Raw genomic sequence first — 12,550 nt, forward strand, 5'->3', positions numbered from 1 at the left:
GCCCCGAGTCAACAGTTCCACGGATCCTATATGTTAGATTGCGGGTTCCACCTTGCTATATCCTAATATGCTCCTGAAACCGAAGGGTCCTGTAATGCCTCCGCGGCCTCTGTGACACACCTGAATAACCTCTTGAACAACAATGAGAAACAAAACGGAAAAGAATGGGTGGAACCCAGGGAGACTAACTTATATGCACAACCTTTAACAACAACCCCCGATGCAAAGCAAACGTCAAACATCGTTGCGGACCATACCTCTCGTTCTTGTACCTTCCTCCTCCATACACACGCATATACCAAAATGAGGAAAAGTACCGATGATCGATAACCTTTTAGTATTTTCCAAATGCGGGGCGGTAAATGTACAGTGACGGTGTCGCCACTGAGAGGAAACTAAAGGAATCCTCCCATACTGAATGGGGCCCTTACGCCACGTACAGTATCACCGTCATTAACCGCCCGGGAAGCTCTGCACGACGTTAAAATGTCGTCAACCACTGCTTCGGTTGATGCCCAGTGTGGTCTACATGCAATTACAAAACACGACACCAATAGCGGCTCTCGCCGCGCTCAGGCACCTCCACAACCGACGGCAGTGCATCAACCACAAACTAGTACCTTAGCACAACCGAACGCACAACAATAAACCAGACGACTTGGGGACCCGGCGGTGCAAAACCTGAATGGGGAACTTATGTGGTGCAGAAGTGGGGACTACGAGCTCTTCTGGGTTCAGTTCCTCTATTACACGTGACAGACAACCATATAAGCACGCAACCTACGATCAAATAGTCCTATATGGCATGCCTCATTAACTGTTGCATTACCTTGTAAAGAAAATGTCGTGCAAAATCTCCTTCCTCTCCTGGATAACCAAGTCACGACACATATCATTAACAGCAAGCGAAATCCCGAACGTCGTCGCACTGACAGGCCACCTCCGTGGCATGCAGCGGCGGAAAGAAGCATAGAATCCAGGTTTTAGACACACACTCTTAGCGTCGACTACGCCAGAAGACGTGAGTTGCTCCACCTGTCCACGTCGCCTTCCGACATTAATGAAATAGGTAGTGACATGACCGACGAAAGAGGCGAGCACGCCAGCAAAAAGTCGCTGACCGAACGAAGTGCAGTGACAGTGTTCCTTGAGGAATTCGTAGGTCGCAAAACCGACGCCCCCAACAGGCCCTACACCCATAGCCGCAAAGGTACTCCACTCGCGAAATGATCGCGGAGATTGCGCTTTTGCTATATCGTGAAGTAGCCAATAATGTGAATGAAAGTGACGTGGAGTCGTGTGTTTCACTGCTCGGGCGCCCACATGCGCGATAGGGTACAGCAGAGCCGTTGCCGCCGCCGTCGCCACAGCGCCTGCAACAAAGTTTGTAGCCGGCGTTGGCGTTAGAGAAAATAACAGCCGCTCTGAAGCTGTCTGGCATATGTCAAACAGTGAGTAAGTGAGGGCACCATACGAAATAACTCGCATCATTGTGACGTCACCACCGTGGGCTGCAACACCTCTCCAGCAGAGCAAACCACTCGACAGGGGACCGTGCCGGCCGGTTGTACGTGAATATAAACGGCCCAAACACACTTGAAACAAGATTTTAAGTTGAAGAAGTGCAGCTGTACATGTTTGGGCCACACACGCGGCCATCATTCCGCAAACAAGCCCCTCTGGAAGAGACACCAAGTTTCCCCGACGGGAGTATTTCACTACCTCCTCATCGTACTCGCGCATGCGCCGCTTAACGATATCATTGACAGTAAAAACAGTGCTAACGGCTATGGGGCCTTTAATCCAGTTCATGGAAAGGCCTTTATACCAACCCTGAAGGAAGCCTTCCTCCTTGTAAATCACACGAAGTGCATGGAAAACACCGCGGTAACGACCTGGCGTCACTTGCATGCGGCGCCGAACAATGTCCAGAGGGTAGGTAGCGGACTGAGCAACAAGTCCAGCAAAACCACCAGCCACAATCCTCTCATGCACAGAAATGGACTTCTCGGACGAAAGCTCACGCCATCGAACAATATAGCTCTTCAGAGTCTCGAAGACAGCAAAACTACACCCTGCATAGGGCATAATGCCAATAACAGTAGGAACTAGTCCAGAATATAGCGACCTCCAGCCGTGATCGGCCACCAGTGACCTGTAAGCCCGGCAGTAGCTGGGGATCACCCCCTTGTCGAAATTGTGAACAGCAAGTCGCGCCCTCATGAGGTCCAGAGGGTAGGTGCACGCCGTTGCCGTAGCACCCGAAAGTGAGCCACTCAGGAACCGTATGATAACCATTGTGCCCTCATTCTTTGAAGTACTTGTCCGATCGGCGATCAGTAAATACTGAAACCCCTCACGATAGTAATCAAACGTTACAAATGTCACGGCGGCATATGGCACAACTCGTATCATCGTTGCGCCATTACCTATCCACAATCCAGCTATACCGTGCTTCCTCACTGTTGCCATACCCAGCTTACATGCATTGTAAAGTGAGAAGCGCCGCTGGGAGTCTACTTGGAAGATTATCTTAACCTTGTCAGCGGGTGCAATTACCGTTTTGCTAACGGCACCAGCGATCCCACCAGCGGCAAACCCTTCTAGGAAACGTACAACTCCCTGGACGACTCGAGCAGCAGAACTCGGTTCTTCAGTAGCGGAGAACTCGCCGTAATATTGAAATCTTTCGAAGTCGATCTCATATTGTCCTAAGGAGGTAAACCGTTTGTGATGCTCTTCGCAGAAACGACTCCACTGTGCCTCCGAGAGTCCTCCTTTTCCTTCGTGATCGAAGCACTGTACAAGCTCTCGAATATGTTCAGGCGGAAGGAAAATCAGTGGGGCCACCTTCTTCACTATGACGTCAGTTGGAATGTACGGTACTCCCGTCGTGGAAGAAGTTGTAGACCGACCTGCATCAACGTCCTTGGCCAGCATTCACAGGAAACCAACTAAGGCAGCTACACTGTCCCAGTGCCGACACCGTTGTCTATAACTGGGGTGCCAAACGTCAGGGGAAAAGCGACCAGGGAGTGAAATCGCGCACACAACCGAGCGCTTTACGACTTTGGGTGCCGTCGGGAACACTCCTTCCTGATTCAGCTTCAAAAGAAAGAGAAAGAGCATAGGGCGAAAATAAAACAGGTGTAAGTCGAAAACATTTAACAACGACCGGTAGTTTTCCCCACCGCATATGCATACATGTATGTGCTCACAGTCGTATAGCAGTCAAGTAAACGTAAAATGTACCAACAGAATCACTGCATATTGTGATGTAAGCCTCACACAGAGCAATATATAACCTTGAACCAAGAATACAACCTGACGACACGACCTCCAGCACATCAGATGCCTGCAGGTACAGCAAAAGAAAAAAGGCTACATCTAGAGAAGCTAGTTGATATCTGTTTTGTTCCGCTTCCTTATGTATGAATCGAGCTCGCCTTTAATGGAACGGAACCCGCACTCGTAATCTTGTCCCTCAAGGCGGTACAGTCGAAGTTGTTCTTCAGCTTCTTCGTACAGCGCCTTTATGCGTGTCAGCTCCCTTCTTACCACCTTCAGTTCAATATTGTTGGAGTGTTCTTCCTCGGACAACCCCACATAATTTGAGATACCGCGGTTCCAGCAACTTTGCATGTTTTCGACGTACGCATCGATCTCCCGCAATGTGGGGACCGCAGAAAGTCCCTGAGGTGATGCCTTGTTAGACCCCAGACGAGGAAGTGACTCCCGTTTTATCAACAATGGGGGCTCACACTCCTCAATCTTCCTCCAGTAATTTTCATCTATTTGTGACTCAACGGCACCTGGTTCCTCTGTAGTGACGCTCACCTTCCCCTTCCACCCCCTCCTGGTTGGTTTAGGAAGCCTCTTTTTCGGTTCAAAAGGAGCTAATATGTGTTGAGTTACTGGGTCAAAAAAACTATTAACCCAGTCCATTTGGGGAAACATTGACATAAACTGACCAATTAACTGAGAAGTTGTTAAAATAACTCCCTCGTCTGACTTACTAAAGGGCATAGTCCCCTGGCATTTGTTTTCCATGTGAACGACTGCTACAGCTGATTTTCGAGGTGTTTCTGTCGTAAATACAGGAAAAATAAGGAGACTTGAAGTGACACGCGATGAATCAACCGTATACTGATTAAGGGCAATCCCGCTACCCAAAACTTCCGCGTCCACAGAGCCTAGGCATCTGTGATGAACCAACTGGGGGGGAAATGCAAGCCTGGCCGCGCAGTTTGCTATGGAAATCATCTCATCATCTTTGCGAATAAATATATGAGATGAGGATGCTTTCGAAATTCTTGTCGCGCCTTCAAGGATATTATACAACGTAGCAGCTATGTACTTTGATACCTCCTTCGATATTTGAAGAGGTCCGCCAGGTACCTTCTCCCTTGGAATGCGATACGCCGTTACACTTGAAGGTTTGGTAATTACAACCTTCTTCCCTTCGTTAGAACGACGTTGCCCGGGTGTTTGCCTTCCCTCGTTAACTAGCTCAGGTAACCCGTCAGCGCGTTTGGGTCGTTCCTTCTCCGTGATATCACCAGTCATAGTCCGACCACTCTCCCGTAATGCCGATTCTATCGGCCCTATAGCGTCACGGATTCTATCAGGTAGCGGTCCCACTTGGTGATGAAATTCCGGGCGTGTCCTTGCAAAGGTATCAAGCATTTCAGCTATTAGTTTCAGTTCATCAATCTGTTCACGATGAGGAAAGGCCATCCTTTTTTTTTTGTCCTCAGTTAGTAAATACGACCTAGTTACTTTCGATATCGTAGCAAATAAAAAACGTATATGTACGTATATATAGCGGCAACGACAATAGCAATTAGAATCGCTCATTGGAACGGCAACGACAGACCCTGTATAAAGATGATAATTTTCATCGTATACACAAATTCAACGTACATTTAAAAAAAATGATCAACGCTCACTACAAAAGAACGCAGGTTTAAATCTTGCTATAACAATGGTCATATTGTCACAGCCTGTTCCTTGTATGCATGGGGCCAGGCACCTATCCAGAACAGCTTCACACACTAAACCAATATCATCTTCGGTATCCTTAAAACTTTGATGAATCAGCTGACAACAGTCATCATTTGACAAAACATCCCAAACTCCATCGCACGCAACAACAACAAAAGCATCTTCCTCTTTTATATCAATTCTAGTCACATCAGGCAAGGCAGTAACTATCTGTTCCTCCCAAGACAACTCGCTATTCTCTTTGTAGTCAAAATCACCTATAGCTCTACTAACGGCTAAATTTCCATCGACACGATGGGACTGAACCGTCCCTCCGGCTCGCAAAATACGCTCCTTTTCACCCGGAGCAGAAGGTTTGTGATCAATACTTAGAGGAATGGCGCGAGTTCCACGGTACAAAACTGCCCTACTATCACCAGCATTTGCGCATATAACCTCGTTTTGAGTTAACATAACGCAAATGGCCGCAGTTCCACCCTCTGACCTCAGCATCGACATTTTGGACAAATTGGAGTCAATCGCACCAAACGCCTTTTTGAAAGCCTCATCGTATGAGCCACTGCGATACTCTGGTGTTAGCATCAGCTCATCAAGGAGATGTTCCCTACAATACTTAGCGATTTTGTTACCGTTATGTCCATCGAAAACGCCGATGAATGTATGATGTTTATTCCCACCTAAATTCAACTGAGCTACGTGAGCATCTTCCATGGTTTTGCGCCACCCCTGCATCGCGCAACACCCAACATGAATATGGGACGTTTCAAATGTACTGGTGTGCTTCTCTGTGACAGGTTTGGACAGCGTTTCCCCCATATCTCCTGATAATAAGAAAATAAATGTGGCAAAGCTTTCCCTTTAAGGGGACTTGAAAGTTGTGATAAAGAGAAGCCAATTTGATGGTATTAACGAAACGAATGGGATGAATGCAGTGTGACATATTCTAAAGGAAGGGTGTCTAAGCAATGTCCACACAAACGCGGTCACACCACAGCAGTCTCTTTTTTTTTTTCTGTTTGCATATATATATATATATATATATATATATATAAGTATGTGTGTGTCTGTGTGTTCATCTTTATATATCATTAAGTACGTAGTCATTAGAGACTTCTTTCCCTGTAGGATATCAACAGAAGTAATAACATTTGATCAAGTGTTCGTTTTTATCCTCGGACATATATATTCCCTCTCCCCCGTTATATTAATCATCATCTGAAAAATTCTGCAGCTCGTGGAACCTACCTAGTGCCCTTGACCAAGTTGTGGACTGATTTCTATCGCAAAGTTTTGACGTAAAGCCAACAAAAACAGACTGATCTTCCCTCGACACCGCAGTCATCGGCTGCTTTTGGATGTCTGCATTGTCGGGTGCAGGCTCAAAATATTGCAAGTCTCTCGGGCTATTCAGCTCCACAGAAAAAGGGGCCTTCTCATTTCGGATACTGTCGGTCAGAGGGACACCCTTACAGAATGGGTGGCGGATTATTTCCTCAAACCCGTATCGCTCTTTTGAATCGGCAATAAGGTGAGAAATCAAATCAATTGCTTCCTTTGACACCGTCGTTTGATCCTTCGGAAACTCCAAGTGCTCTTTGAACTGTATTATCTTCTTAGCGGTTGCGGTGTTATTATCGTTGAAAAATGGAGGATATCCAAATATCATTTCATATAGAATAACACCAGCGCTCCACCAGTCACAGGAATAGTCATATCCCCTTCCAATTAGAACCTCAGGTGCAATGTAGGCGGGTGAGCCGACAGTAGAAAAGAACATGACCTTTCTTTCCTTTTTATCCCTGAAGCGTTTCTTTACGTCATCATCAACGGTTACATCCTCCGTTAAATAGCTATCGTCGGCTACGGATGTACTTTCAGCCTGATCCGGATCTCTCTTAGACAACCCAAAATCTGCTAATTTAACATGGCCCTCCCGATCAATAAGGACATTATCCGGCTTCACATCCCTGTGAACATAGCCCATCTTGTGCAGCGCATTCAGTGCTAAAACCAACTCAACGAAATAAAATCTTGCCGTTTCTTCCGGGAAGACATCGTAACGGATGAGCCAAGAAATAAGATCCCCTCCGGAGCAGTACTCTGTTACTATATAAAGGAAGTCTTGATCTTGGAATGCTACCACCAAATCCGTAATCCATGGACAACTTACTCGCTTCTGCCGTAGTTTTGCGTCAGAAAGAAGATCTCTCTCTGTGTGTACATTAAGTGATTGCTTCCTTTTCACAATTAGATCCTTTCGTATCTTTTTCATGGCATAGACAATGTGAGGTTCTTCCGGTCTCCAACACTGAAACACCTCCGCGAATGCACCCCTCCCAATTGCGTCCCCAACACAGAACTCGTTCACTGTGTGCTTCTTCTGTCTACCTCGGGAATGTTCAATAGCAAAACTTTTCTTGTCCCCCACCATTCCTTTAACGTAGTACTCACCTGTATACTTTTTGGCAACGGCAACCTTTGCGTCAGTGCCAACTTGAGATTTAGGCACATCTGACATCTTGCCTGTTTTTTCTCCCCCACCAAAGAGCTTGAGGCTCAAAACAGTAGTAACAGTACAAGGCGAATAGAAAAGATGTTCAATAATTAGCAAACACATATCAACTCACGGCTATGTGCATGCACATACGCTCAAAAATTTTAAAAATCCGATGGGTCATTTTTTAGTCGCACACAGTAAATAAAATAATAGCAGAGGAGAGCGAGGAAGTGAGTCAAAAAGATTAGATGGAACACAACATCGGAGACAAACATTCATAGGAGTAGCTTTTTCTTTCGATGCTCTAGTTTTGTAGGCTTCATACGTGTTCTTTTTGGCCATTTATTCTCGCCGCCCTTCGAGGCTTTTAAGCTGCTTTTCAACTGTTTTTGGATAGACAAATTCTTCCAGTCCAGGAACGGTGCCCTCTTCAGATCCGATGGAAGGTGCACAAGTCGTACACTTGATCCCTTTAAGAAAACACGACCCTCTACAGAAAGCGAAGAGTCTCGGTGCTGGCACCGCACATCAATAAGTTCTATGTCCCCACATATTGCATCAAGTTGCATCAGCTTGCCATCATAAACACTGCCATCAGTAGTTTCCACCTTGACGAGGAATCCGGTCGCCTCACAAATGGCACGTAAGGGAATATCAGCTACACCTTCCATATCCCTAATAACGACTACCTCAACGATCAACTTGCCTATTTCTCCCACAATTTTGACAATTTGAAAAAAGTGCTAGTGGCGACCAAATCATGCAAAAAATCGACTTTCTTTACGTCTTATTACAAATTAATGCACTCACACACGGTGCTCCCGAACACAAAAAAGTTCAGGGCAAGCCAGAGAGGGAAAAGAGGCGTACGAAAACCACCAAGTGCTATGAAACATAGATGCCAAAAACAAAACCCTATCGCACAACACCACCTTCGTGGAGTGTCATCGCGGTCCACGCGAGTCCGGGGCCTCCGTGTCGCGCTGCGAGCAGCAACGACATATGGGTGAAGTATGCCCACGCACAATCGTCCTGAAGAATAAAGAAAAACTGCTCCATAAGCCTGTTTACAGACACACTTCACAAAGACATAAACAGTAGGATGTCACTGGAATCAACAGACAACTAGGAACAAGGTTGCAAAAAAAAAGTCCATTTGATTGCTTCTCACATCAAACATTACATACATACACATGCTATACCGCTCTATACCACCTTACGAATCAACATATGGGTGGAACCCCCGCACAAAGCGCGTCCTGCACAACAAATCCCCACGACCAATAGCAACCAGAAAATGAGCAAAAGCGGTTACGGCGGCGCCCGCCGCGATGTGCTGGAAACAGAAGTAAAAGAAAGATGGAGAAAATTCCACAACAACGATCTCCCACATCGGGACGCTGCTCCGCGCTGCAGCATAAGAAAGGGGCTCCTCTCAATTTCCATGCTCACACGAGGGGCTGCTAATGACGGGAAGGCTACGAAGATGGTGAAGTAGCCACAGGGGTCCCCCGTCCGCTTCGGATCCGACGATCGTCTGTCGTACCCCATCGCCTGTGAACAAAATGTCCCAAACCGAAGAAACCCCAGCTCTCTCCGGCGCTCTAGCCCCAGCCTCGCTACGGTTTTTTGGCCCGCGCCACCGGCAACCACCAGCAAAGAACGGGGAGGAGCACACCCACGAACTCTGGTGCCCCAAGGCACCGAAGCGTAGTGCGACAAACCGTTAGGAAAGAGTTGTCACGGACAAAAACGAAAAGAAGAGGAGAAAACCCATGGGGTGCCACTCACACCCATACCGCTAACGCCTGGCACCCGCTTAGGTGAATCAGAGGCAAAGAACCACCTCTCCACCCGTACCTGAAACCCTTGAAGCAACCACTGCCACTTCGGCCTCTGCAGCGATATCCTCGAGCGCTTTGTTTACATGGGACAGACCGCTGAGCGTAGGTAGGGAGTAAAGTGACTCAATCACAGTGCTTTTGAGCCTGCCGCAAAAGCGCAGATTTTTCACTTTCTTCAAAAGACACCACGGCCAGCGGTGCCGGCCACCGACCCACTACAAGCATAGTGGTTGCTAAACATGGGGTGGTTTTGCCACCACCGCCACCATACGGATCGGTAACTAGTTCCCGCCGGCCGCTACTTGTGGCAGTAGCCAGTTGACGGGGATAGGGCGGTAGTGATGTATGTTGACCTTTTGCCACGGCTCGATCCTCCGTCCCACCGATGCGCCGGCACCTCCATCAGTACGCTGAACGCGGAGCACTACAAGCTGCGTTAACAACCGGATGAGTTTCCCATTTCGGAAAGTAAGATTTCGCCGATCGGAAGGTTGATCATCCCCTTGGTTTTTGCGACTTAATGAGCATGTTGGACGCTCACGATTTGGAAGTCAGTTGTGGGTGCTGCAGCGGAGGCCCTGGAGGGACACGAAATCGCGCATTGCATTTCGATAAACGCAGTGCACCATTATAAAAGCGATTATTCACGTTCGGTGGGGAGTCTTCATCACACTTTACTGTGCCGCAAATGATGCACCACGGTAAATTCGGGGCGAAATCAAAAGGTACCAGCATACGGTTCCACTGAAGATACAATCCTGAGACTGTAGTATTCAGGAGGGACCCAGCAATATTTGCAGTGAGAGAAGAACTGACCTATTGGCCCACCGAGACGTCCACCAACACGATTCTGTCCTCCTCATGCGTTACCATGTGAATGCGCGCACTTCCCTCCCCCCATACACACACCACCCCAGAACTGATGCATGTCTGGTATATCTCGAACAACTTTACACCCCGCTAACGCGTGGCTCCGTTCAACTTCTTTGAAGTGTGATTTTGCGAAGGCACCCCCACCCCTAATCCAAACTACAACTTTTTACAATCATCTCTCGGTGTCTAAAAGCTCGTTATTCGCTGCAAAGCGTTGGTTAAGCACAAAATTGTATACGCCTACGGACTACATAGTACCCGAGTTCAAAGAGAACCATCGACAGCTACCGCAGCGTTCCCACTATTCAGCACAACGGGGCACTTCCGAAGTACTGTAGGTAACGGCCGATAGTCTGTGGAATTATACACTTTACACAAACAGGGCATATAATTATGCGGTGATTTCCCTAGTGTTCGATGCTATTCAAGATGTGAGAATGCATTTCCTACGGTGACTAAAAGTGTGTTATATCGACATAGTTTTCCCCCGCACATACTAATAATATACTATGCGGTGTTATGTGCACAATATGGGAGGTGTGGCTACTGTATATGTTATTTGTTAACTCTTCCTTCGGATGAAACACTACAGTGTCACACCTCTCCTTCTCACATCATATGTATGTGCTTCACCTCACATTATTACTCCATACCATCGTGTTCTAATGGGAAAAATAATGCGGAATGATAGATTAGGTGAAAAAAGAAAAGATCAGAAAGGCATGACTATCTCTCTCTATGGTGTGTGGTATACGCTGTTGATGCTTTGAAAGTTCTGCATCATCACGTGATATCGTATATCCACATGCTGTGTGCATGTATTCGTGTGATGCATGCTTGGAACAATGGAGAGTGTGACCATGTCAGTTTGTGTTCACCACCGTGCTCTTCATCTGTAGGAGTAGGTAAAACTAACAACAGATCATCAATATTTCAACGAAGGGAAGACAGGGTCGGTTTTAATATGCGGCCGCCGAGTATCGGAGCAACGGTGGAGCCCCAACGTATCCGTAGTGTTCAACCCCCTCCGTTGCGGTCTCCGCGTCCCCGCTCCTCATTGTTCGGCCGCTTTTGAAGACGCCACGTTGAGACTGGAACCTGTGTCTTGCCGCTTTTGCTGGAAAGAGGAAGGAAGATCACTGTGGCCACTAACAGTGGAGGGTCGGGTGTCGTGAGATGTGTCTATCTTCCGTTGGGGTTTTCTTCTTGGGAAAGCGGTTTACCTTAGTGGGCGGCGGTAACCTGTTCTATTTGGAAGGATGTCGTGCAGGGGGTGAGTGAGTTTTCTTGACCAAGTTTACGAATTTGTTGTGCACCCCTGTTTTATCCCACTGCTTGAAGTGTTTCGGAATAGATGATAGGGAGGATGGTATGGCAAGAAACCTGCCGGGACCTTTACCGTTTCACCGCTGACTACATGTTCCCACAATTTTCTACCATATCCTTCGGGCGGCATTGCAGTGAGAGTGCCATGTGGGACAGGGGACAGATTGGAACTTGATCTTCCGGAGGTCTTCGGAGTTATAGAGTGATTGCTTCTCTTCTCCTTTCCTTTGGCGTGACTCTCATACGGAGGCTCTTGGTGAGCAGGATACAATTCGCCTGCTGACTTTTTGGTTTATTTTTTCCCATATTTCAGTGTTGCGGGGTCACTTTCGGCACCGTTGGGAATCGAGAAGTGACGTATAAAGGTGTTCGCTTCTGCAGCAAAAAGTGGTTCCGTTTGGTATTCATTTGTGGAGACACTTTCCCTCCTTTCCATTTCGGAAAACTTTTTGTCACGGAAGAAGGGCTTTTGGTATTGTCCCGTCCGATGATCTTTGCCCCGATCGTTCCATCATGAATAATAGCTACAACTGTGTGTGTCTGTACGGCTGTGGATATTTCCCCAGTCCCCAATCGCTTCGGTCGCTTTTACTCTTTTATAGCACGGTTTAGAGTTGGTAAACTGGTGCCGTTCTGTGGAAGCAGTGGCCGGAGGAAAGTGTGGGGTGAAGTCGTTAGCTCGTTTGAGTTGACGCAGGCCTTGGAGAATGTCATGTGGTGACCTCCGTGGGCTGTGGCCGTGTCGCCAATTTGTGGCGGCGCAGTCCTTTGATGTGACTGAATCGGGTGCATAACTTGTTCTCCGGCCATGCTCACGGTTTTTTTTGTTTTCGCTGCCGCTTCAGCCGTCTTCTCCCCAGCAGATTATGAAATATGGTCCGGCGCGTGGGGGAAATGAGTTGGTTCCACCCAAGAACGTTGGAGCCAGAGGCCTATGCTGCCTTTTCCCGTGTGTATTTGTGAAGGGGGGGGGGACGAGGCTCAGAGGAGCGGCATGTCCATTTTT

The 12,550-nt window shown here is 47.5% G+C and overlaps 6 protein-coding genes across 6 annotated transcripts, besides 1 other annotated feature; all 6 read right to left on the reverse strand.

Annotated features, from left to right (window-relative positions):
* Positions 1-825: 825 nt before the first annotated feature.
* Tb10.70.2290 (mitochondrial carrier protein, putative) lies at positions 826-2,940 on the reverse strand (the record flags this gene model as incomplete). Its single annotated transcript, XM_817645.1, has 1 exon — positions 826-2,940. The coding sequence occupies one exon, from the start codon at positions 2,938-2,940 to the stop codon at positions 826-828; it is 2,115 nt and encodes a 704-aa protein (XP_822738.1).
* Positions 2,941-3,396: 456 nt separating this feature from the next.
* Tb10.70.2280 (hypothetical protein, conserved) lies at positions 3,397-4,857 on the reverse strand (the record flags this gene model as incomplete). Its single annotated transcript, XM_817646.1, has 1 exon — positions 3,397-4,857. The coding sequence occupies one exon, from the start codon at positions 4,855-4,857 to the stop codon at positions 3,397-3,399; it is 1,461 nt and encodes a 486-aa protein (XP_822739.1).
* Positions 4,858-4,938: 81 nt separating this feature from the next.
* On the reverse strand, positions 4,939-5,820 carry Tb10.70.2270 (protein phosphatase 2C-like, putative; the record flags this gene model as incomplete). The annotated part of the gene is made up of 1 exon (XM_817647.1): positions 4,939-5,820. One exon carries the CDS (start codon positions 5,818-5,820, stop codon positions 4,939-4,941), a length of 882 nt encoding a protein of 293 aa, XP_822740.1.
* Positions 5,821-6,024: 204 nt separating this feature from the next.
* Positions 6,025-6,055: a microsatellite.
* Positions 6,056-6,208: 153 nt separating this feature from the next.
* Tb10.70.2260 (serine/threonine protein kinase) lies at positions 6,209-7,621 on the reverse strand (the record flags this gene model as incomplete). Its single annotated transcript, XM_817648.1, has 1 exon — positions 6,209-7,621. The coding sequence occupies one exon, from the start codon at positions 7,619-7,621 to the stop codon at positions 6,209-6,211; it is 1,413 nt and encodes a 470-aa protein (XP_822741.1).
* A 155-nt stretch (positions 7,622-7,776) lies between these two features.
* Tb10.70.2250 (small nuclear ribonucleoprotein, putative) lies at positions 7,777-8,172 on the reverse strand (the record flags this gene model as incomplete). Its single annotated transcript, XM_817649.1, has 1 exon — positions 7,777-8,172. One exon carries the CDS (start codon positions 8,170-8,172, stop codon positions 7,777-7,779), a length of 396 nt encoding a protein of 131 aa, XP_822742.1.
* A 640-nt stretch (positions 8,173-8,812) lies between these two features.
* On the reverse strand, positions 8,813-9,052 carry Tb10.70.2240 (hypothetical protein; the record flags this gene model as incomplete). The annotated part of the gene is made up of 1 exon (XM_817650.1): positions 8,813-9,052. The coding sequence occupies one exon, from the start codon at positions 9,050-9,052 to the stop codon at positions 8,813-8,815; it is 240 nt and encodes a 79-aa protein (XP_822743.1).
* Between the last annotated feature and the right edge of the window lie 3,498 nt (positions 9,053-12,550).

The sequence above is a fragment of the Trypanosoma brucei genome, chromosome 10 (assembly GCF_000002445.2).
Source record: "Trypanosoma brucei brucei TREU927 chromosome 10, whole genome shotgun sequence".
Classification (NCBI taxonomy): domain Eukaryota; phylum Euglenozoa; class Kinetoplastea; order Trypanosomatida; family Trypanosomatidae; genus Trypanosoma; species Trypanosoma brucei.